The sequence below is a fragment of the Vombatus ursinus genome, unplaced genomic scaffold (assembly GCF_900497805.2).
Source record: "Vombatus ursinus unplaced genomic scaffold, bare-nosed wombat genome assembly UNPS02014792.1, whole genome shotgun sequence".
NCBI classification, from domain to species: domain Eukaryota; kingdom Metazoa; phylum Chordata; class Mammalia; order Diprotodontia; family Vombatidae; genus Vombatus; species Vombatus ursinus.
In genome coordinates this window covers 13,014,744-13,040,098 of record NW_020954570.1, presented here as the reverse complement: position 1 = coordinate 13,040,098, position 25,355 = coordinate 13,014,744, and the positions used below count along the sequence as shown (strand labels likewise).

The window sequence follows — 25,355 nt, the reverse complement described above, 5'->3', positions numbered from 1 at the left end:
TGTCACTAAGAATATTCCTGGATGTTTTCTTTAGTAATGATTTTCAGAGCTTGTAACATGTCATAGCACTTTGAAGGATCTGATTTTTGAAAACAACCAACTCTGATGAATTCAATAACCACTTATTAAGAGCCTGCTCTGTGCAAGGTGGTGTGCTATATAACAGGAATACAAAGACAAAAATGAAACAGCTCCTGCCCAAAAGAAGCTGATATTCTGAAGGGGGTATGTTGAATACAGCATATACATGTGAGTAAATACAAAGTATGTAGAAGATAATGAAGAGTATTTTCAAGGGAGAGAGGCTGCTAATAACTGAGAGAGATCAAAAGAAGCTTTGTGAAGGATGTGGTGCCTGATCAGTGCTTTGAGGGAATCTAGGTGCAAGTGAGGAGGTGGTTCATTCCAGATATGGAGACCGCTTGTGCAGCATCACCGAGGACTTTAGAACGTTGGGTATGGGGAAGAGCTAGCAGGCCTTTTTATTGGGAATAGAGAGTGTTTAAAGAGGAATGGTAGCAAATAAAAATACAAAGATAACTTTAAATGACATACCGAGGATTTTGGATTTTATACTAGAGTCCACATAAGGGAGACCCTGAAGATTCTTGAAGGTGTGTATGAGGGAGGGAGGAGAGCGGTATTGTGGTAAGTCTGTGTTGTGAAAATATCAACTGGGCAGCTGTATGGAGGATAGAACATAGAGGAGTCTAGAGGAAAGGAAGCCAACTACGTACCAATGAATAAAATGACGGATAAGCCTGGGTAAGGCCATCTGAAGCCAAGAGCAAGGGAGTTGAATAATTGCAAAACTGGAAATATTGTATAAACTTTAAAGTGACTACTTTGAAGAATCATACTTGTTTAGATATATGCATTCTGGCATAATTGTTTAGAAAATCATTTTTTAAAATTTGAGGCTTTGTGGTATAATAAATATAGTGACTTGGGAAGATCTCAACTCAAATCAAAACTCCAACATGTACTAACTATGTGACCTGAGCAAGTCTCTCTTAGCCTGTGTTTCCTCATCTGTAAAATAGTGATAATATAGCATCTACCTCACAAGGTTGTCATGAGGATCAAAATAGCAGATTTGAAACTTTGTAAACTTTAAAGCACTATGTAAATGTAATTAGGGTTAATGTTAATATCATTGATTTATTTAACATTCAATTCTGATCAGACCGCATCTCAAGTACTGTGTTCAGTTCTAGATGCCACATTTTAGGAAGAACATTGTTGAACTGGAAAGCATTAAGGATGATAAAGGGCCTCATGTCATGAGATCATTTGAAGGGACTGGGGATGTGGGGAACATGATCGCTGTCTTTAAAGGAGAACTGCTACGTGGAAGAGGGATTTTACTTCTGTATGACCTCAGAGGGAAGAGCTAGGAGTAATGGGTGGAAGAAACAAAAAAGGCGAATTTAGGTTTCACATAAATAAACCTTCCTTATAATTGGAGCTATCCAAAAATGCAATGTAGACTGCCTGGAGAGATAGTAGGTTTCTTTTCCCTAGATTTTGTCTGGCAAATGTTGGCTATCTACCTGTCAGTTATGCTGTTATGGGAATTCTGGAATTCTGAGATCAATTAGGTCTCAGGGCTAACTTTAGAAGCTTATCATCATCATAAATCTCTAAGACCATTTATATTTCTTAAATATCCAAAAGTTTTTTTTTACAAAGAATTGATACTGAAAGTGACAGGATTAGTCATGAGTTAATTTTCATAACTATCTTTGGCCTGGTATGTGATATTGAGCAAAATACTGTCCCAGGATTGATTTCTTCACCTGTAAAACAAAAATTAAACTTATGAAAGAATTTAGTACTTTGAGATCCCTAGGTGAAAGGCAAGATTTAGTCCGAACATAATCTTGGCATTAAATCTGACCTCTTTTGTTTGTTGGCATTCTGGTGCTCTTCCATCCACAGAACATCTTTTTTGTTTTCTATCTCCATTACCCATAAAAGGGATTGGGCATTCACTCCTCTTACTCTCTGGTGTGTAAGGAAACTAGAGGACAGGCAATATTATGGCAAATATGCTATGCAGATTTTGAGAAAAAAATCACTGATGGTTATAACCAAGTTTTTTTGAGAGGGGGTGGCATGAGAGTGGAGATATCATCTTGGTCTATTCCAATCTTCCTGAACTCTTATCTATGCATGATAACACTGATGACATTCAATTTGAATATAAACTTGAAAATATTTCTAAAGTAGGAACTAAAAGATCCTGAAATGAGATGAGTATTTGTATTATAGAAAAGATTTATTCATCTTGAATAGCTTGTGATAGCATAGATACTTTTAAATTTTAAAAAATGCCCTTAGTGACCATAATACTTCATTTCTATTCATACTGCTGCTTCTTTTGCCCAGTTCTAACTTACGTTTTTTTCCCCTCAATCTTAAAATGATGCAATTCCAATTCCACAATAGCATATTGGTGTGTTATTTAAGGGAAAAAAATTGTCATGAAATTTTATTCTGTAGTAATAACAATCCTTCATTGGTAATAAAGGGCTGTTTGTTTTCTTTTTCCCCAGTAAATTTTTACGTTGCCATAAGGAAACGGGGAGGCTATTAACAACAATTTGGTGGGAAAGAAAAGCTTTAAATGAATCTGTGGGATGATTGTATACCGAGGTTAACTGTATTCAACATAATATAACTTCTTCTTATTTGTACCCATTATCCAACATTTGCAAACTCTGTGACCATAGGCAAGCCACATAGCCACTCTGAACCTCAGTTTCCTTGTTTACAAAATACAGATAATGATACTTAAATAACCTACCAAATATGATTACTATCAGGGAAGTAAGCCTTAAAATACTATGAAAACATAAGTGGCTGTGGTTTTTATGATTGCCATTTGAGTTGCTTTGAATCTGATCTTTTCCCACATACTTTCTTGTACCAAGAGCTCAAAAGTAGAAGAACTTGAAGAGCTCAAGGAAAGACACAGGATTAAAGGAATTAGAAAGGAACCTAAAACAGACTGTAAGAGGTCAATCAAGACATATTATTTTTAAAAATCTCATTGTCTCTTCCTTCCTTTTCCTGTTTTTCTTTGCTCCTAGTTTGTAAAACGGCAGTAAAAAAGCAAGTCAAAAGCAGGAAAGATATATGTAGATATGTACATATATACCTACATATGTATGCATATACATATGTCTTCCTTTAACAATAGCTAAATAGATAACTAAATAAAGAGAAAAGCTAAGAGAGGCCAAGGGAAAGAAATGACAGCAGGAGGAATGTGAATAAAGACACTGGAAGGGGTGGGGCAGGAAGCTAGGTGACACAATGGATAGAACACCAGCCCTGAATTCAGGAGGACCTGAGTTCAAATCCAGCCTCAGACACATAACACTTACTAGCTGTGTGACCCTGGGCAAGTCTCTTAACCCCTATCGCCCATCCAAAAAAAGAAAGACAGACACTGGGGAAAACATCTATCAATTTCTCTTAATGGCCCTATCTACATTTTTCTGATAGCAAAATCAGGTTTTATCTGTGTTGGTTCTATATGAATTGATTGAACCAATTAACATTTTAATGGGGGAGACAATACATGTGGTAGGTTTTAACTACAAGTAAGATGAAAAATCCTAATACTGCTTAGAGTACAATGGCAAAGCCGATGGTAATGCATCTTGTTTAATCTTATTTCCACTGGTAAAACCATAGCCATCTCTGATGTTTGATAGTGCTGAGGACCTTGATGACAATTTTATTTTCAGGTCATTAGTAATTGTGGTTATTGAGATGACGCAGACACTTACAAAAGCAGTTACCAGGTTGCATATCCATAGGGTTGATTCTTTGGATGATGGCTGCAGGGACTGGGCTGGAAGAAAGGTCAACGATCTGGAGAGTGTTGCTTCTCTTAAGGAAGGCCCAAGGTTGTAGACTTCATCATGGTAGTCTGAGGGAAAGTGGTGGTCAAGGTCCTAGTGATGGTTTGACTTTGCCTAACAATGAGATTTTGGAAATGAAGTTTAGATATAAACTGTGAATGCATGTTGAGTCTACATAAATAGGTTTCTGTGAGACAATAATTAGTAAAATATGTTAGGATTTACTGCTTAAATGCCTTAAATTCTTGCCATAGTGCAATTCACTGTAGAAAAGGATTTAGAATAGTGAGGTCCATCTTGGCAACAACATTCAGTGGCTACTAATTAATGATGTATATTTAAAAATAAATGAAACCATGCTGGCTAAGTCCATTGCAAATATGTTATAATTTGCAACTAGACCCTTTATATAGCGAGTCAATCCTATTAAACCTCCCTAATTGCTTTGCTCTTCCACTCACCACAGTCACTATTACAAACTTTTCATCCCTCCTCAAACTTCCAGTGTTAATTTCAAAATCCACCTTCTAAGACCATTCTTCAAAAGCACACTCTTTTCCCCTTTTCCTCCTCCTCTCATATCACTCAGTCAGCTCCTCCTTCACATCTCACATGAAGATGTCCTTCTCCTTACCAAGGCAGACATACACACATAACCCTTGCTGTACCCCATCCCAGCTTCTCTGACAGATAAACCCCATTATCACCCTTACTTTCTTGCTAATCTTCTCTCTCTCCCTATCTACTGGCTGCTTCCTTATTATTTACAATCATTCCTATGACACCTCCTCCCTCCATCTTTAAAAGACCTTCATTTGATCCAACTATTCTCACTAGTTATCATTCGATATCTTTGTGGCTGAATTCCTTGAGAATTGTCTACAATTAGTGCCACCACTTCCTCTCCTCTCACTCTCTAATAAACCCTCTGTAATCTGTCTGGTGACTTCATCATTCAACTAAGATTTGCTCTCCCAATGTTACCAGTGATTTCTCAACTGCTAATTCTAATGATCTTTTCTCAGTCTTGACTTTCTGAAACCTTTGACACATTGAACAGAACATGCTGAATAGTCTCTTTTCTGTTGTTGTTTTGTCCCTTGTTGTCAAAGAGGAGGAGGATGCTATGACTTGTAAGTGCATTGGATTTAAGTGAGGGAGGGCTGTGTAAGGTCACCAGCCTCACTTCCTCCTCTGGAGCCATCTGGGTCCAGTGGCCAGATGTACATCAGGATGACTGAAGATGGCCCCATCTCTCTTCTCTAGGTTTTCATGAAACTACTATCTCCTGATTCTCCTCATACCTATCTGACTGTGCTGTGTCCTTTAGTGGTTCTTCCTCTGGGTCACACCCACTAACTGTGGATGTCTTTCAAGGATTTTGTCCTAAGTCTCTTCTTTCCCTCTATACTTGCTTTTTGATCTCATCAACTACCAAGTATTCAGTTATCTCTGCTACAGCTCATTGTTCTCATTATCTGTTTATCTAGTCTTAAGCTTCTTCCTGACTTCCACTCTCACATCACCAACTAACTGTCTTTTGGACATATGAAACTCAAAACTTATTATTTCCCTCCCTACTGCCCCATACATTCTTTTATTACTATTAAAGGCGCTACCATCCCCCCAAGATTATCAAAATTCAGGTGTCATCTTTGACTCTTCCCTTACATTCACCCCATGAATCTAATCTGTTGCCAAGTATTGTCATTTCTATATTCACAGAATATCTTGTATATGTCCCTGTCTCTCTTCTGACATAGCTCCCACTTTGATACAGGCCCTTATCACCTTGCCTGGATTATTGCAATAGCATTCTGGTTGGAATTCTTGCCTGAAGTCTCTCCCTACTCCAGTCCATCCTTCACTCAGCTGCCTCAATGATCTTAAAGCACAAGTCTGACTCTTCCCTATTCAAGAATATCCAGTGATTCCCTATCTAACATTAAATATATAATCCTCTGTTTGACATTTAAAACCCTACATAACCTGACCCCTTCTAACAAAGTTTTCTCATTCTTTATTCCCATCCAGGTATCATACAATACAGCAAAATTGGCCACTTTGTGGTACCTCACCCACCCCTTTTTTTTCCCTTTCCCTCTCTCTTTCCCCTCCTCCCTCCCTCTCCCTCATCTAAATGTGTGTTATATGGATAATACATTATATATTATATACATATTTCTACACATTGTAATTACTATACATATGTATATATTATATACCACTAAATCTGTATTATGCATATATACCTAACATAATGTATATATACATACATTATATATTATGAGTGTGTATAATATATATTGTGTGTATATAATATATAGATATATGTGTGATATATGTTTTATATGTGTATATAATGTATACTTAGAGATATGTAATATGTATGAGAGATAGTTATGTGAGGTACAGCAAGAAGACCAGTTTTGCTGGATTGTAGAGAATTTGGATGGGAGTAAAGCATGAGAAAATTTTGTAGGAAGGGGTTGAATTATGAAGGATTTTAAATGCCAAACAGGTCTTGTGGACTTGTGGATGCCTGCTGGGCCCAGCCAATTTCTTTACTTCTTTGGGCCTTAGTTTCCTCATCGCTAAAAATGAGGATATTGTACTAGATCAATCAATTCCCTGAAATTATGGATTGCCCACCTGTGTTTTGAGAAAACTTTACCATGTGGCTTTCTGGGGTTACTACAACAAGAACTGAAAGTATTATAGAGCTGGCGTTAGGAAGGCCAGTGGTGTCCAAGTCTGCATAGAACTATACTTCGAAATATTCTGGGAAAAACCTTTCGACTTCTTGGCTATAATCTTCAGTATGGCTGTATAGCTCATTGTGCCTTTGAATACGTTGGTGGTGTTGTCATGTGTTCTGGATCATCAATGGAACCTGCAATTCAGAATTCTGACATTGTCTTTGCAGAAAATCTTAGCCGACATGTTTATGCTATCCAAAGAGGTGACATTATAATTGACAAAAGTCCAAGTGATCCTAAATCAAATATTTGTAAAAGAGTAACTGGCTTGGAAGGAGATAAAGTTTTCCTGCACAACCCATAAGATTACCTTAAAAGCTATATTTTGTACCAAGAGGTCATGTTTGGCTGGAGGATGATAATCTCCAAAATTCTACAGATTCTAGGTACTATGGGCCTATTCCATGTGGACTAATCAGAGGACGTATTTGCTTAAAGATTTGGCCTCTGAATGATTTTGGATTTCTATGTGTTAGTCCCAATGGCCACAGATTTTCTGATGAGTAATGAGCATTTAGCCAACCAAATCACTTCATTATAGCATCGTATTCATCAAGAAACATTTTTACCAAGTCACTGAAACCATGTATTTATAAATAAAATATTTAACATTAAAAAAAAAAAAAGATCACTGAGGCGTCTGAGTGAAGGGTGGACTGGAGTAAGGAGAGACTTAAGACAAGAATTCCAACCAGAATGCTATTGGAATAATCCAGGCAAAGTGATAAGGGCCTGTATCAGAGCAGTGGCTATGTCACAGGAGAGATAGGGACATATACAAGAGATTTTGTGAATATATAATCTCTCATATAGAGCAGCTAGATGGCAAAGTAGATAAGAATGCCATACCTGGAGTCAGGAAGACCTCTTCCTGAGTTCATATTCTACCACAGATACTAGCTGTGTCACCCTAGGCAAGTTACTTAACCCTGTTTGCTTCAGTTTCCTCATCTGTAAGATGAGCTGGAAAAGGAAACAGCACACCAGTGTCTTTGCCAAGAAAACTCCAAATAAGTCACAAGGAGTTGGACAGAACTGAGCAATGAATAAACAGCAACAAAAATCTCGCATATACATAGTTATATGAATATTGATTCCTTGAGAATGTAAGCTCTTTGAGGGCAAGGATCATTTTCTGGACCAAGTTATTGTACGTGGTCCAGCATTTGTGAGGCAGTTAAGTAGTGCAGTGGATAGAGTGCCAGGCCTGGGGTCAGGAAGGCTCATCTTCCTGAGTTCAAATCTGGCCTCTGTATCTTTGCCAAGAAAACCATAAATGGGGTCACAAAAGTTGGACACAACTGAAAAACAACTAAATAACTGAACTGGCATGTAATAAGCAGTTAAAAATGCTTGTTTGACTGAGTACACAAAAATAGATAAATCACAGACCTTCCTCTCAAGGTACTTATAATCTAATATATGAGATACACTACAGTGATAGAAGGTAGTAAGTGCAAAGAAAATGTCCAATCAAATTGTTATCTGGAATTTGTGATGGAAGAGAACCCTGTAAGTAGAGGTAGACAGAAGATCAATGGATCAGGACAAGTTTTTGGAAGAAGTACCATTGACTTGGGCTTGGAAGGAAAGGGGACTTCAATGGGGAATTAAATGTACTTTTGAAAGCTGAAGCATAATATGTATTAACCTTTATGGCTGATCGTAATGAATACTTCTGGCCTTCAAATCAAGAACACTTGAGTTCAAGATCTGTCTCTGACACATATTGATGCCTAACTCAGAAAGTCATGTAACATCTTAGTACCTCAGGCAGCTCTCTAAGAACATAAATTGCAGAGCAGATACTGACTCTAGTGGTAGAGGAAGTTGTTTCATTGGGAGCTTCCTACACCAATGAAATCCATAATTCTGAAAAAATAAAACTAAACAATCTATCCATTCCAATCACAGATTTAACAGGGACAAGATAATGTATATGGCGGAGCAGGGGGGTAGGCAGTGAAGTGGAGCCTGGAAGTGGAGACTTCAGATACTTCCTAGCTATGTGACCCCAGGAAAGTCATTTAACCCCTATTTACCTCAGTTCATCATGTGTAAAATGGGGACACACTGGAGAAGGAAATGGCGAAACACTCTAGTATCTTTGCCAAAAAAACCACACGGACAAGTCCATAGAGTCATGAAGAGTTGTACACAGCTGAGCAACAACAAGAAGTCAAATATATATGCAATTTTAGAAGAAGAATGGTTCCAAGGTGGGAAAGATTTTCCTTATTGGGACCAACTATGGAAGAACTCACTAGAAACTTTTTATACTATGAAATATTAGGGTGGGGTCAATCAAATTAATAAATCAATCATCCCCTACCCTTCCCCTCCACTTAAAGCACTTAACAAGATAGTATAGCCCTGATATCTTATTAGTTGAGAGAACTTCTGTGAACTTTTGCCTTGTCTTGCCCTGGGCCCAGGGATCCATGACACTTCCCCACCATCTCTGCACTATGACTCTATTATCACACCATCTCCATCTCCATCTGTATGTCTGGAAACCGAAAACTTGGAGTTTATCCCCTGAGTCCCCCCAGTTTTGCCAGGTGAGATTTTTCCTTGTCTTACTAGGGCTCAGGGCTCCACGTCATTTGACCACCATCTCCCGACTCTGACCCTGTGCAGGTACATTCCTACCCCACTTTCCAACACTCTTTTTTATGTTATCTTTCTCCATTAGAATGTAAGATGTTTCAGTGCAGGGATTGTTTTATTGTTTATGTTTGTATCCCCAGTGATTAACACAGTGCCTGACAAATAGAAATAGAAGTACTTAATAAATGCTTGCTCTGTCAATCAAAAGCATTAAACAAAGTGAGAATAACCTAACTTAATCAAGGTGGAAAGAAATAGAGTGCTTCAAGTCGTTGGATAAAATGATATCATGCTATACAAGAAATGTGTTGGAGTTGGTTGAGGAAAAAGCCATACACTATAGGACTTGTTAGGCATAGCAAGCTAATTCAGATTCCAGCATTTGAGTGACGGACAAGCCTATTGAAGAGAGTACGGCGAAGTCCCTGAGAGAGAACTGCTTGGGGAGATGGGAGGTAGGCAGCAGAGGGGAAAAGGGGAGTGGAAGTGCACAAAATATCCTCTTTCTCGTTCACCCAACACTGACCCTTTCCTCTGATATTACCTTCCATTTACATTGTATGTATCTTGTATCCACTTGGTTATTTTAATGTTGTCTTCTCTACAAGAAGGTGAGCTCTTTGAGTGAAAGGAGAGTGTTTTTGTTTGTTGTTTGTTTTGCCTTTTTTGTATCCTCAGCACTTACCATAGTTATTTACATATTGTAAGTGCTTGTTGCCTGTCCAATTCTAAAATCACAGGCTCATTGAATCATAAATTTAGACCTGGAATGTATCTTAAAGGTCATCTACTCCAACCTCTTTATCTTTTAAAGGTGAGGAAATTGATGCACTGAAAAGATAAATGACTTTCCCAACCTCACACGGAATTCAGATCTAGCTTCTCTTGCTCTGAATCTAGCTCCCTGCCACACCAGACAACTGCCATCAAAGCAGATATCCTACCTCTGTATTCATCCTTACTCATTTGTGACAAAAGCCATTTCCAAAAGTAGTTTATTTGACTAGTATATTTTTAAAAATTGATATTTCAATTTTCTGGAACTCTGCTAATGATCACCTCATTTATATTAAAAATATGTACTTGTAGACCATTTATTTCATACTAAAGATGTTTTTTTTTCCTACTTTATTTTTCAGTTGTTCATGGTGGACAATGGAGCAGATGACTGGAGAATAGCCATGACTTATGAGCGTATTTTTTTCATCTGCTTGGAAATACTGGTGTGTGCTATTCATCCCATCCCTGGGAATTATACATTCACATGGACAGCCCGGCTTGCCTTCTCCTATACCTCATCCACAACAACTGCTGACGTGGATATCATTTTGTCTATACCAATGTTCTTAAGACTCTATCTTATTGCCAGAGTTATGCTTTTACATAGCAAACTTTTCACTGATGCCTCCTCTAGAAGCATTGGAGCTCTTAATAAAATAAACTTCAACACGCGTTTTGTTATGAAGACTTTAATGACTATATGTCCAGGAACTGTACTGTTGGTTTTTAGTATCTCCTTATGGATAATTGCTGCATGGACTGTCCGAGCCTGTGAAAGGTAAGGTAATTTCTTTCCATGAGAATATTAAGTATGCTATTGTTTCCTTCTAAAAAGGAACAAGAATTAGGTGCCAGGATTCAGGCACATTTAGCCTTTCTTTTGTTGTTCCTGACACCTGACATTCTCTCAAATAATTTCTTCCTGATTCTAATACTAGGTATGTGTTTTGGTTTTTTTTTTAAATGCCTAGAGCAAACCTGCTTTCAAGGTGTTTCTGTTTGGTTATGTGGTTTAGAATAATGTCATCATGAATGTATGCGTGTTTTCTTTCTCATTTACTCTACATGGAGTTTCAGGTCAAGGATTACTTTTGCTTTTTGTGCCATGGTTTATGGCTATGGAATATATAAATTTGATTTTCACTGAAAATACTAGTTTAATAGAAGTCTTAAGTCATCCCAAGTCCCCATGATCCCAGGCACACCACTGCAATTCTGCCTGCAATGTTTGTGGCCACTGTGGGCATGTCCTATAGAAAACTTACCCAAGTTAAATCCTTTTCAGGCTCACTGATTCCCAATAAATGAGAACAACCCCATCCAGAAGGACCATCTCCTCCTCATCTAGGCTAGATTAGAAACCTTAGGTCAGCCCTGAAATCTAGGAGATTGGTAGAAGGACATCTGTCTCTAGGAAGTGCCCAAAATCATAGACTTAAAGGATAATTTGAATCATCTAATCTAGTCCTTTTCCTTCAAACAGACATGATCTTAGCCCTATTGTAAAGATGAGGTAACTAAGCCCTCAGATGTTTGATAGTCTTTTGCACTAGAAGTCTGGGCCTACATCTTTTGGCTCAATACCGTTGTCTCTTTGTTCCTCCTTTGTTTTGAAGGAGAGCCAACAGTGATCTAGGAAAAATGATGTTAAACTTCCTACATTTATGCCTGGTGTCAATAAATTGATAGGGTCTGACTATAGTATCTAAAGAGATTTATGTTTTTTTGTGTCTCTTTATTGACTGCAGTTTGGAATGCTGTCAAGTTTTGAGGTAGAGGACTGGTGTATGCTAATGTTAAAAATGAAAAATCTTTACTGAGAGGAAAACCTCTGATGATAGCTTAGAAATAATGTTCTGTTGCTGCTTTTGCAAGGAGAAAAACTGATATAGTGTCAAGTGTAAATACTTCTGAATTCTTCCTCAACTTTAGTTATGTTAGATGGACCAAAAGTAAAATTTTTTGGACAAAAGAAATAAGTATATGAAAACTAATTCTATTTGTTTTGTGATGATCCAGAGACCTTAAAAATTGAAGAAATAAAGGATTCTCTTATTTTTAGAGCCTATCTTCTTAAGATATAGTATATTCCTATTTAGATCGCCATAGTGAGATTTTAAAAGAAATTTTTAAAAATAATCCTATAGCCATCCTTGTGGTTTCATAGTCAATCAACAAGCACTTATTAAGCACCTACTATATGCCAGGCATTGTGTCAAATGCTGTGGATACAGAAAAAATGCAAAAAGACAGTTCCTGCTCTCAAGGAGCTCATAGTCTAATGAGTAAGACAAAATACAAACAGCTATATGCAAACAGGATATTTCTGTAGATATTTATCTGTCTGTCTATGGTAAATTGGAAATAATCTCAAAATGAAGGCACTAAGATTAAGAAAGACTAGAAAAAGTTTTTTGTAGAAAGTGAGATTTTAGCTGAGACTTGAAGAAAGCTAGAGAATCTAGGAGATAGAGATGAGGAGCAAGAGAGTTCCAGGCATGGTGGAAAGCCAGTGCCTGGTGTTAGGAGATAGCGTGATTCAAGAGTTATTTCTACTATTCAATAAAAACTTTTTAATTAGAAACATAAGCCAAATCATGTCCCCCAAGCATAACTATGTACACTAAATGTTGTGTATCGTATGGCATGGTTATTCTTTATTAATAGCAGCAATATTAGTAAGCACTTCTCCCTATTTTATAGATGAAGAACAACTGAGTCACTGAGAGGTTAAGTACTCAATTTCCCAACATTGCGCAGTTAATAAGTGATGGAGCCCAGACTTAAGCTATGGTATTCTAGTTACAATACTAATTTTTTTCTGCTTCACTGGTGCCTCTCATCATAATAACAAATTTATATAAGTTTTTTCAGGTTGACAAAGCACTTCTCTCATAACTCAGGTATTTTTAAAAAATTTAATAAATGTTTAATCTTAAAGCTATCTAAAAGGATATATAATTATTGCTCATTGATTGGCAGGGTACCTCACTTTTGTTTTGGTTTTTTAAATTTTTAATGGTATTTTATTTTTTCCAATTACATGTAAAGACAATTTTTAACGTTCATTTTTTATAAAATTTTGAATTTCATGATAGAAAATACTATCTACATCCAGAGAAAGAACTATGGAGTCTGAATGCAGATCAAAGCATACTATTTTCTCTCTCTTTTTTTCCTTTCTTGTGGTTTTCCCCTTTTGTTCTGATTCTTCTTTCTCAACATGACTAATGTGGAAATATGTTTTTAAAAAAATAAAATAAAATTTTGAGTTTCAAATTTTTTCCTTCCCTCTCTTTCCTCCCTTCTCCCTAAGACAGTAAGCAATAGGATATAGGTTATATACGTGCAATCATGTAAAACCTATTTCCATATTATAGCTCAGGTATTTTAAAAAATTCTTTAGGATTCCTTTGAAAATAATCAATTTGCAAAATCTCAATTCAAATCTTTTATTAGAGAGTCTTAGAGAAATCACAAACAATTCTTCAGAAAACAATCAGTTAATAAACATTAAGTGCTTGCTGTGCGCCAGGCCCTGTATTTGCTTGACATTAAAGTGACTGAAATTGAAGCAGCCTAAAGGAGTTTACATTCTAATGGGAAAGAAAAGTAAAGAGTGAATAAACACAAAGCAAATACCACGTAATTTGGGAGAGAAAGAACTGCCAACTAGCAGTTAAGGTGATCAAGAAAAGCTTGATGAAGAAGATGATGACTGAGTTTTGTCTTAAATGGAAGAGGGGGACTGTATGAAGCACAGAAAAGGAGGGAATGCATTCCAGAGATGAGAAAAGTGATAGAGATGGAGTCTTATGTGAGGAACAGTGAGAAGGCTAATTTGGCTGAAAAGCAGAATGCAAGGTAGTGAATAAGGTATGATGAAGTTAGAAAGAAAGATTGGGGCCAGACTTTCAAACGTCAACAGAGGAGTTTATGTTTTGTCCTAGGAAGCCGCTGGAGTTTGTGGACTAGGGAAGTCACATGGTCAGATATGCACTTTCTGAAAATTACTTTGGCAGCTAGGCTAGAGATACAGACTTGCATGAAACCAGTTATGCTGTTACAGTAATCTAAGTGAAAGATAATGAGGGCTGAATTAAGGTGGTAGCTGTGTGAGTAAAGAGAAGGGGTTGGATTTGAAAGATGTTGCGGAAGTGAAAGTAGAAAGATTTCACAACTGATTGTATGTGTGGGATGAGGGAGAGAAGAGTTGAGGATAATGCTGAGATTGCCAACCTGGGAGACTGGAAGGATGGTGGTGTTGTGGACAGAAATAGAGAAGTTTGGAAAAGGGGAGAATTTGGAGGAAAAAATAATGAATTTTGTTTTGATGATGTTGAGCTTGAGATATTACTAGAATATTCTGTTTAAGATGTCCAATAAGCAATCGATGAAGTGGGAATGAAGTTCTAGGGAGAGACTAGTGTTGGATATAAATAGATCATCTAGATTGTGGTGATAGTTAAACCTATAAGAGTTGATAAGGTTACCAGGAGAGTATGAAGGAGAAAACAAGGTCCTAGGACAGAATGTTGTATAACACTCACAGTTAAGGGTGTGATGTGGGTGATAAGCCAGTAAGGGAATCAGTAAAGGAGAACTGTAAGAGAGTAATGTTGCAAAAAAAAAAAAAAAACCAGAGAGGAGGGAATATGTGGCAGATAAATTTAAAAGGATAAGTATTGAGAAAAGACCAGGTTTGGTCTTTAAGATATCTTCACTTTGGTGAGAGAGTCTTTCAGTGGAGTGATGAAGTTAGAATCCAAATTGCCGAGAGTTAAGGATTGAGAAAAAGTAGAAACACAGTAAGCGTTAACAGCTTTTTCAAGAAATTTGGTTGAGAAATATATGGTGATACAACTTAATAAATATAATTTTACAAAGTTCTTATCATTCACCATCTGTTTTGGTATTTGCAAAGGCTATCCCCAAACAAGATAGTGAAGAATGAAGAAAGGAAAAGAAATCGAGCTTCCTCTTATAAAAAGAATCCCTGGTCCCTGCCGAGCTCACAGAAAACATAGAGATTTAGGGTCTATTGGAAGTCATACACCCTCACCCTCAGGTGAGAATCCATACTTTTCTGGTTAAAAAATCATCCATGATTCTTTTTAGCATGTAGAGTAATATAACTGGAAGTTAGGATAAAACAGCTCCCGGTGTTCCTTCACACACCAGTTATACCAAAATGTCTCAAGATTCTTTAACACACAAGATAATCTCAGTGAAGATGCAGACAAAAATTTCCTCTGGTTTCCTGCACCATAGAGCTCCTGAAATTTCCCCAAATGATCCTTAATAGAATTCCTAATTCAGTTCTCAGTAGGACAAGTAGGTAAATTTGAAAGGAAAACCGAAAAGCACCAAAGAGCTATGAGCCACCCCCAAAAAAGCTATTAAGCCCTTGGGATTTATTACTCAGCTAACAGGCAAACCTTATCCAATGGACTTGCAGCCCATAAGAATCTTAGGAAAACTGTCTGGAGTCATACCACAATAAGGCAAGCAGTTTAGATCTGCTCAAAAGTAAAAAAGAAAAAAAAATAACATGAATGAGGCACAGAATTCCCTAGACGCTGGTATTTTAGGGATGTAAAACCCATACTACTCACATTAGCTGTAATACTTATAATGGACACAGAAATACAACAAATGTTAGTACTTAACTTTTGTTTGAATGCCTATGCCAACAAAATTAGTCTGACTTAAAAAGTAAACACACAAGGAAACCAACTCTTCTTATGGTCTAAAACAAAAGAAGAAAAAAATACTAATTTTTCCATAGTGAATCCCTGAAAAACTAGGATATTCAAGAAGAGAGAGTACGAGATAAAGCATCTCTCCGGGGGTGCCTGAAAATGTACAAGGAACTCAAGTAGGTCCTGGGCCAAGGCCTTACAACGATCTCCAAATTGCACTTTGCACTGATGGGTTGTATTCCCAGAAGGTGGCTATTACCTTCTGTTCTAGGAGTAAATCTAGGACCCTAGTGATTATTCCTACTATTTTAGCTCATGAACTCCCAATGTTGTGTTCCCCATTAACAATAAATTAGTAAGCAGGATAAACTTTTATCAAAAGCATTTAATAATATGGCATAGTAAAAACAGTTGGTATAACCTTCTCCTCCTCCCTAACAAGAAAGGCATAGTCTCCCACAAATACCAACATCATCCATAGAAAGAGTGGGTTCATACTTAAAGAACAGTGGTAGTAAGGCACATATATGAAATACACATGTGGCAAAAGAGAATACATCTTCTGAGACTTGCAGGGCTTGAAAGCTCTTTGTGTAGTCCTTATGTAGTTGTACCTTTGGGTACAACTAATCTGCTGCATGAAGTGCTCAGTTAGCTTCCGGGGATCTCTCCTTTCTTGAGTCATTTACCAATGATGCTCTCCACCAGGGAGGGTTACACTCCCTGAATCTGCCTCATCCCTAAGGCGACTGTCACTCCATATCCTTCTTCACATTTTTGTTTATTCCCAGGGTATATCTCTGTTCCTGGCTAGATGAATTGTCTGTTATTAGTCCAGGAGCTCCAATGAACATGGTCATTTGGGTGAAGATAGGGTGGTGGTGAAACCTACTCTCACCTTTGCCACTCTGGTATGAGCAAAGGGGTCTGCCTCCACTAAGTGGTTCTGAGCCTGAAATCCTTCATTGTTGAATGAGCTGCTTCATTTCTGTGTGAGATAATCAACTATTTGCAATGTTTCCTGTATAGTTTCGGATGCCTTTATCCAATGGCGAAGGTCCTAAAATCCTATCAAATTATTTAAGGACTTATTCATAAATTTATTGTGGAATTTTAGGAAAATTCCTTCATTGCTCCTTAGGTCTTATGCAATTAGATTTATCTGAGGTGGGAGAGAAACATGCATACTTAGATAAGTTTTATCCCCTCTGCAGTATATGAATTAAGCATTGTTTGAATGTTATATTGAAGATAAAATGATTGCTTTTGTGCCTAAGGACATATAAGGATAAAAAATAATGTATTTGCTTCTAGGAAACTCAATTTGGTACCATATGATCAACTAGTCAGATTCCTATTTTTTGGCCTGACTGTGGGTCCTCCTAAGCCACAGTAGAACATAAAACCTCATGACTGCATGACATTGATAATATACCATATGATTTTAAATTCACTAAGTGAAGTTTTCATTTGGAGTCTGAGAATAACCTCTTTTGAGAATAATTAAATTTTATGTCCCTTAACAACAGTTCAATAATTATTTGTGATTTGATAGTTTACTTTTTATGCATAGCAAACCTAATAATATCTAGCAAATATAAATTCTTCATTTTTCATCATTAAGTATTAGAAGAGAGGATTTGAAATAGGAGCTACAATTTAGAATTCATACATTTTTTTCTTTTTTTAAATGATTTATCATTTTATTTTTCCCCAATTATATATAAAAACAATTTTAATATTCATTTTTAAATTTTGAATTCTAAATTCTCTCCTTCTCTTCCGCTCTTCCATTGAGAAGGCAAGCAATTTGATATAGGTTATACATGTGTAACACGCAAAACATATTTTCATTTAAGTCATATTGTAAAAGAAAATATAGACCAAAAAAGCAAGAAAAATAAAGAAAGTAAAAAACAAGTATGCTTCAATCTGTATTCAGACTCCATCAGTTCTTTCTTTGGGAATGGATGGCATTTTTCATCATAAGCCCTTCAGAATTGTCTTGGATCGTTGTATTACTGAGAATAGCTAAGTCATTCACAACTGATCATCTTACAATATTGCTGTTACTGTGTACAATATTCTCCTGGTTCTTTTAATTTTACTTTGCATCAGTTCACGTAAGTCTTTCCAGGTTTTTCTGAGAGCATCCTGCTCATTATTTCTTATAGCACAATAGTATTCCATCACAATTATATACCATACCTTGTTCAGCCAATTGATGGGCATCCTCTCAATTTCCAATTCTTTGCCAGTAGAAAAGAGGTACTATAAATGTTTTATAGATCTTTTTCCTTTTTGTTTTTTATCTCTTTTGGGATAGACTTAGTAGTGGGATTGCCAGGTTAACGGGTATGCATGGTTTTATGGCCATTTGGGTATAGTTCCAAATTGCACTACATGATGGGTGAATCAGTTCACAATTCTACTAACAATGCATTAATGTCAGACTACATTTTTAAAATGATTTTTTTATTTTGCTTTGCCAGCTGTGATTTACAAAACAGTAATCAAAATAATTCCTATTTTAATGAACATCAACCATTAGAGATGCCTCATTTCCTGTTGCTTTTTTTCAATTTGAACCATGTTACCTGTGTTTGTTTCTTCAGTCCTGACAAGAACAAATCTTGCATTGTTGACAAATGATGTAAGAGATGTAAATGATTCAAATATACTTTGCCTCAGTGATCCGATATGGTCTTGTTTGTACTTTGATTTGTGGCTATACTTGAAATAAGCAGTTCATTTCCTCACTCCTATAATTTCAAATGTCAGCTATTACAGAAAAACTTGCATTTTAAAGTATTTTGTCATTAAGTTACAAATACAATAAACATTTACTAAGCATCTACCATGTGCAGAGGACTGGGAAATATCGTTGGGATTTTTAGATCATGTACGTCATGAGTTTAATATAGTGGTGACACAACTAGACAGATTGGTGTGACAGTGCATCAAGTACTGGACTTAGGGTTAAGAAGACCTGAGTTCGGATCTGGCCTCAGATACTTATTAGCTGTGTGACCCTAGGTCAGGGGTGGGCAACCTGCAGCCTCGAGGTCACATGTGGTCTTCTAGGTCCTTGGGTGCTGCCTTTTGAATGAGTCCAAGTTTTACAAAACAAATCCTTTTATTAAGGGGAATTCTTTCTATGAAGTTCTATGAAAGGGCCTTACTTGAGGACTAGAGGGTCACATGTGGTCTTGAGGCCACAAGTTCCCCACCCCTGCCCTAGGCAAATAATTTCATCTTTGTCTGCCTCAGTTTCCTCATTTAAAAAATAATACCTGTCTTCTAGGATTACTCTGAAGATAAAATGAATAAAGTACTTTGTAAAACTTTGAAGTTCTATATAAATGCTCGCTATTTTTATATGAAAAATAATGCTAATATTTAACATTATATGACAAATGCATAAGAATTCAACCGGTCTGTTTGACCCTGGGCAAGTTACTTATCCTTTTGATGCCCCAGGCAAGTCAAGTCTTTAAGACTTAGTTGAAAAAAAACAAAAACAACAATTTCAGATCTACATTAGTTAAGGGAGTTACTTCACTGAGAGTTCCTCAAATTAATATAAATCTAGTCCAAAAAAAAGTCTACTGGTAAGGTGAAGGGAGGAGGACATTCTAGACAGTGAAGGTTATTTTTTGAATGGGTATCAAATATTTACACGAATAGAACCTATGGCCCTGGGTCAACAAGCATCCCCTCCTACTAAGACACCCCGGTTCTAAGCCCAAACAGACCATGTTCGGTCCTGGGGCCAGTCTGACTTGTTTGTTTTGTCTCTGGCCTTTAAAGCTTAGATTTATGTCATGTCTAGGGTCTCCTTAATAGGGATTAACAGATTCTCTTCTATAAAGGTGCTTAACATATAAAGCAAATCAGGCAGTGCAACTATTTATTTTCTTCATCACAAAAGAAATCCTTAAAACAAAATACTTATGAATGTGAATTGACAAAAAACTTTAAGCACAATATAGTAATCCATCATTCATATTATACTGTTTTGGAGGGTTGATACTTAAAGCATCAAAACATGAAACTTTGTGTGACTACTGAATAGGCATTTCACCTTTAACAAAACTCCGTACAACTCATACCAGGTCCATTTTTTTTTCTTTATAAAGCCAGGGTATGGTTTGGGCTCATCTCCTCCAGGAGGCATTCTTGTCACATGGTAGTTATAGGGAGTACTTTCTGCAAGCCATCCAGCACTGACAGAGGAAATCAAGAACTCAGACCCCTTAGGGAGCTGCCAGACCTGAAAAGTCCATCTCCTTTGATCACTGTTTGATTACCTGTGTTCAGATAAAGAGACAAAAACCAAAAGAGACAGATGAGTCCGGAAAGTCAGTCTCAGCCTTACCTATCACAAAGATAGACATACTCTTGTTACTATAACTAACTGCTGGGGAAAGGTAGGGATTCCCCCCACCCACCACTGGAAGGGCACACAGGAAGCCTTCTAGAGTCCTAACCTGCTTGCTCATCAATCAGGAAAAGAGCTCAAGATGGAGGAGTCATTCCTTTTTAAAGACTTCCCATTGTAATACTCTTCCTGGATTACTGTTCAATCTTCTTTGATTCAGACTCTCCTCTCCCTCATACTACTGTCATGGGGACCAAAGGACAATTAAGGGATTACTGTATCACTCCAAAGTGAAAATTGTCTAGTGCCAAGACAGGGTATGTATTATCAGAAATGACCAGGAGAACTTGAGTCAATTCCACAGGCCCATCCCTGGACAGTGCTCCATGGAGTATGTAGCCCTAACCCTAGTAGATTGGGGGAAACTCTCTTGGTTATCTCCATTACCTATTACAGATAAATCCATCAGCTCTACTGATAGCAGATGTATTAATGGAAGTTGGGAAAGTAGATGGTGTTAATGAGATGCATTTGCTCAGTGTAATTTTCCTTTAGTCTGTGACATTTGAATATCTATTTCTCCTGTACCCCCATACTTGGTCTAAATAATAAATTTCTACCCAATTTTCAGCAAAGCTTAGCACATAAGATCATAGATATAGAACTAGAAGGAACTTATCATCAAATTCAACGCCTTCATTTTACAGATGAAGAAACTGAAATTCAAGGAAGTTGAATGACCTAAGTTCCAGTAATAAGTAGCAGTGATGGATGATTCAAACCAAGTTCCTCTGTTTCTAATCCACAGCTTTTTTTTTCTTCACTTTTTCATATAAATTTAGTAATCAATAAATACAAATATTCAAATATAGATTAAGAATAAAATATGTACACAGAATTTTAAGTTATTTATAATTTGTTTAGATAATTTCTGTGTATGTGAGCATTTAACAATATAGTGACAAATTTGTTCCATTGATTTTCTTGTGTCTTATGAACATTTTTCAAGGTAATTTTTGACATTTTGTAGACTTTATATGCTTGTACTAAGTATGTATCTGTTTTGCTTTTTTTTCTCTTGATCTTTTCATATGCCATCCCGTATTTCTTAGTATTCATAATATTTGTCTTATTTGTAGTCCAATAACATTCTTTTGAATGTAAATATAACTTGTACAGACATTTCTCAAATATATGACCTAAGGTTTTAAGCTTTTTTCCTCTTTCCTTTTCCTCTTTTCTGTTAAAAGAAATATTGGTTTGGGCCTTGCCCTGTACAGTGAGACAGACTCTGGAAAAGAAAGGTAAAAAGAAGGCCAACAGGCAGTTAGGTACAGCCAACTCTGATTCAAACTACACTGCTTTTTATAAACAGAAATAAACTGTTTTCATAGAAGGGCAAAAGTATGTTGGTTTGTACATGTAATGGATGAGGAGATGAGATTAGCGCTCGGTTCCTCTCTCATTACAGTCTCTTAGAGAGATGGAACTACTGTCTCCTGTAGCCTGGCTGACCATATACCCAAAGTCTAAAGAAGATTTAAAAGTGGGGTCACTCAGACCAACTCTGCAGAAGTAACTGACTTTGAACACTTTTCCTTCCTTTAGTTCTTCATTTCTTCTTCTGTTTTCTTTTGTTCTTTTTCCTTTTTTTCTTCTGCTCTCCTTTCACTTCTGTTCTATTTTGCCTGTTCCCCTACGAACTATGAATCTGAGACAATATGTCATAGTGGATAGAATGCTGAACTTGGAGTCAGGAAGACCTAAGTTCAGATCTTGATTCTGACATCTAGTACCTGGAGAGCCCTGTCCAAATCACTAGCTTTCAAAATCCCTCAAGCCAATTGCCTAAGACTTAATACTAAGTTGTAGACAAGTTATGATTGTTTTGGTAGAGAGAATACCCGCAGCAAGAGCTCCTGATAGTGTTGATCCATAGATCCTTCATATATTCATGTATAGATTATTTTGCTTGGCCAAGACCTGAAATTGAAAAGACAGAAATTGCTCAGCAGTTGGGCAAAAAGTAAAGAAATTGTGGTATGTGAATATAACAGAATATTACTGTGCTATAACACAGTGACATATGTGATAGAATCAGAGAAGCATGGAAAAACTTAGATGAAATAAACTGACCCAAGAAAAAAAATGTAAGGTCTACAACATAAATAGAAAGAATAACCACCACAAAATAATCAAAACTGAGTATTGTGAAATTATAAAGAAAAAGCTCAGCCCCAAAGAAGAGATAAATGAATGAATAAGTGAATAAAAAAACCCATTTATTAAGTTTTTACTAGGTGCAAAGCAGTAGCTGTACTAATAATATAAAAGCAAGATAGTGCCTGCTCTCAAGAAGCTCATATACTAATTGGGAAGAGGGGGCAGGTAGGAAAACAAGTTGTAGGAGATTCAGCTACAAGTCAGATGGAAAGTCTTCATGGTCCTTGGGGTATAGTGGTAAAACAGATGGTAATGCATCTTATTTAATTTTATTTCCACTAATAAATTCACATCCATTTTATGATGAACCATTTTATAATGCTAGTAATTTTACGGCAAGAACTTTCTTTTCCCCTTCTTTAGTAGCTGTTTGCTGAGGAGGTGGGGCTGTAGCACCAAAAGAAACAATTGCCTCTTCACGTATTTCATGTCCATGATGGCTTTAGGAGACCAGGATAGAAGCAGGGCTAGTAACATGTGCCTGGTAGGAGAGGAGGCTGGTTACTATTCTTTATACTTGAGTCCTGAGCCATCTCTAGTTTGGTCTAGAAAGATAGCGATTGAAGTAGTGGTGGTAGTTTGACTCAAATAGTACATGCATTATTGCTTCTGCTAGGATGGCTTGTCTGCTCTCTGGGTATCAGTTTCCTGCCTTTTATATGATGATCCCCCCCCCCCAACCTTCTTTGTCTTCAGAGTTCAGGGTCAACGGATGTGGAGCGTTGCATACATTGTCAGACACTTTTGAGTTGTTGACCAATACTTTTTTATTTCCCTCTCTTCTTCCTCTTTTTCTTTCCTTAAAAAAAAACAAACTTTGTCATATGGCTTTCTAGGAGTGATGAGAATGGATCCAGGGGGAATAATATAGAAACAGAGTATATCAATAGAATTATTTTAGAGGAAAATAATTAGTGCTGCTAGGGATATTTTTGTATGAAGAGACCTTGTTTCTGATTAATAATATGTTAACAGATGAAAGATGCTATTTCAGGGATATAGTAATCTGTATTTATTGGATTATTAGCATTCAAAGAGTTTTAAAGGTGATTATTGATGTTTGTGTTTCTTTTTTCAGGAACTGCCTTCTCTGATCCTTTGACTACTTGTCTCTTGGAAAACGGATCTTACTTTTAAAATTTTATATCAGTTCCTTACACATTTGGTCAGACTTCTATCAGAAATATTTAAAGCCAAGCTTTTTATAATCTGCTTCTTCCTATTTTATTCTGGATGTTTTAATGCTTCTTGTACAAAGGTTCTTCTTTTTCGCATAATCAAATCAATCTATTTTGTTTACCATAATTTCTTCTATTTTTTGAATAGCCAAAAGTTGTATATCTTTCCACAATTGTGATATATGTAACATTCCATTATCTTACCACATTTTGCTAAGTAGTATTTTAGAAGGAAATACACTTGTTCTTATTCTATTAATATTAATACTATACCAACCTTAATACATATATATATATACACCTCCTCAAAACTGAAAGTGGTTTTTATGTTGTTAACCCTATAACACTATTATTTCCTTCCTTTGACTTAATTTCTTTTTTTGCCACATTTTCTCTCATTTCTCTAGCTCCTTAAATCAAATTATTCTTTTTGCTTCTCTTTTGTCAAAAGGATTTCAAATATTACAAAGCAATTAATGGTCTTCTGATAATAAACCAGGTTAATCTACACAGTATTATCCCATAGAATCACAGAATTTTGAGAGTTGGAAGGGACCTCGGTAACCATCCAGTCTAATCCCAAAATATAAGGAACACACCCTTCAAGGCAGGAAAACCTGCTGCCTCAAGGCAGTCCATTCTACTTTATATGACTTGAATGGCTTGAAATTGTTTCTCATCTAACCTAGCTTTTCTAATCTAACCTAAATTTGCCTCTTTGCAACTTTTCATCCATTGCTCCTGGTTCTGTCTTTTAGGAGGAAACAGAACAAGTCTAGCCATCTTCCACATGATGACCCTTCAGATAGTTGAAGGTAGCTATTACACTCCCCCTGTACCCGAATCTCTCCTCCAAATTAAACATGCCCAGTTCCTCCATGTGATATGGACCCAGGGCCCTTTACCATCTTAGCTGCCCTGTCCAGGACACACTCCATCTTATCAATGTCCTTAAACTGTGGCTCCTAGAAATGAACGTAATATTCCAGATGAGGTCTAATGAAAACAGAGCACAATGGACTGACCCACTTCCTATTTCAGGAAGCTATGTCTGTCTTAATGCAGCCCAAGATCACATTAGTTTTTCTGACTGCTACATCACACTGTGGCAGTTATCTTTTTCATAACAATTGCTGTCCTGTATTTCTGAAATTGATTTTTATTCCCAAGTGTAATGGAGAGCCCATTGCAGCTTGAGCTTGGGCCCCATGTAGGGTGGGACAGGGGGTTTGTCTCTTCACTAAAGGATATGCTCCATGAAATGATACTGTGTCAGATAGCTTTGGTCAAGAAGAGTATGACCCTCTCAGTTGACCTAAAAAGGAGTGATTCTGCCCTGTGTCACTCCCTTCTGCCAGTCATGTAGGAACTCTACAAAGGCCTTCCTTGGATTTCCTATGAGAATTGGGTCTCTTCTCCTCCCCACCTCTCTATTCTCATGCCCTGGGAGAGATGCTGACTGCTCACACAGAATGGAGAGAGCACATGGGCCGACTTGCACACTACAACTAAACCTCAAGACTATGGCTGCCTCTTCTGTTTTGTGTTTATTTCCCGGAGCATAGGTGACTGAACAATGATTATGAGAGATGAACTTCTCTAGAGTGGCTCTCTTGACAGTTCAAAGTTTCTGGGTTCCTCACTCAAAACTGACTGACAGCAGAAGGAATTTTATGCCACCAAACCCTTCTTGAAGAAGATGACTACTGCCAGGAGGATGAGCCCAAGCCATGTGCTGGTTTGCCAGAATTCTTTCCACCTTGATGGAATTGCTCCAAAAATGCAGACTGAGGTGAAAGTGAAATGCCTGTTTAGCAGTCCCACAAAAGGTTTCATGTTATAATATT

General features: G+C 36.9%; 1 protein-coding gene across 1 annotated transcript in view; it reads left to right on the top strand.

Moving 5' to 3' along the window:
* KCNN2 (potassium calcium-activated channel subfamily N member 2) overlaps positions 1 to 25,355 on the top strand; it is a 185,642-nt gene that overhangs the window by 27,810 nt on the left and 132,477 nt on the right. The window contains exon 3 of the mRNA XM_027869198.1: positions 10,384 to 10,802. Within this exon, the coding sequence (XP_027724999.1) occupies positions 10,384 to 10,802 (419 nt within the window). The remainder of the gene's footprint in view (positions 1 to 10,383; positions 10,803 to 25,355) is intronic.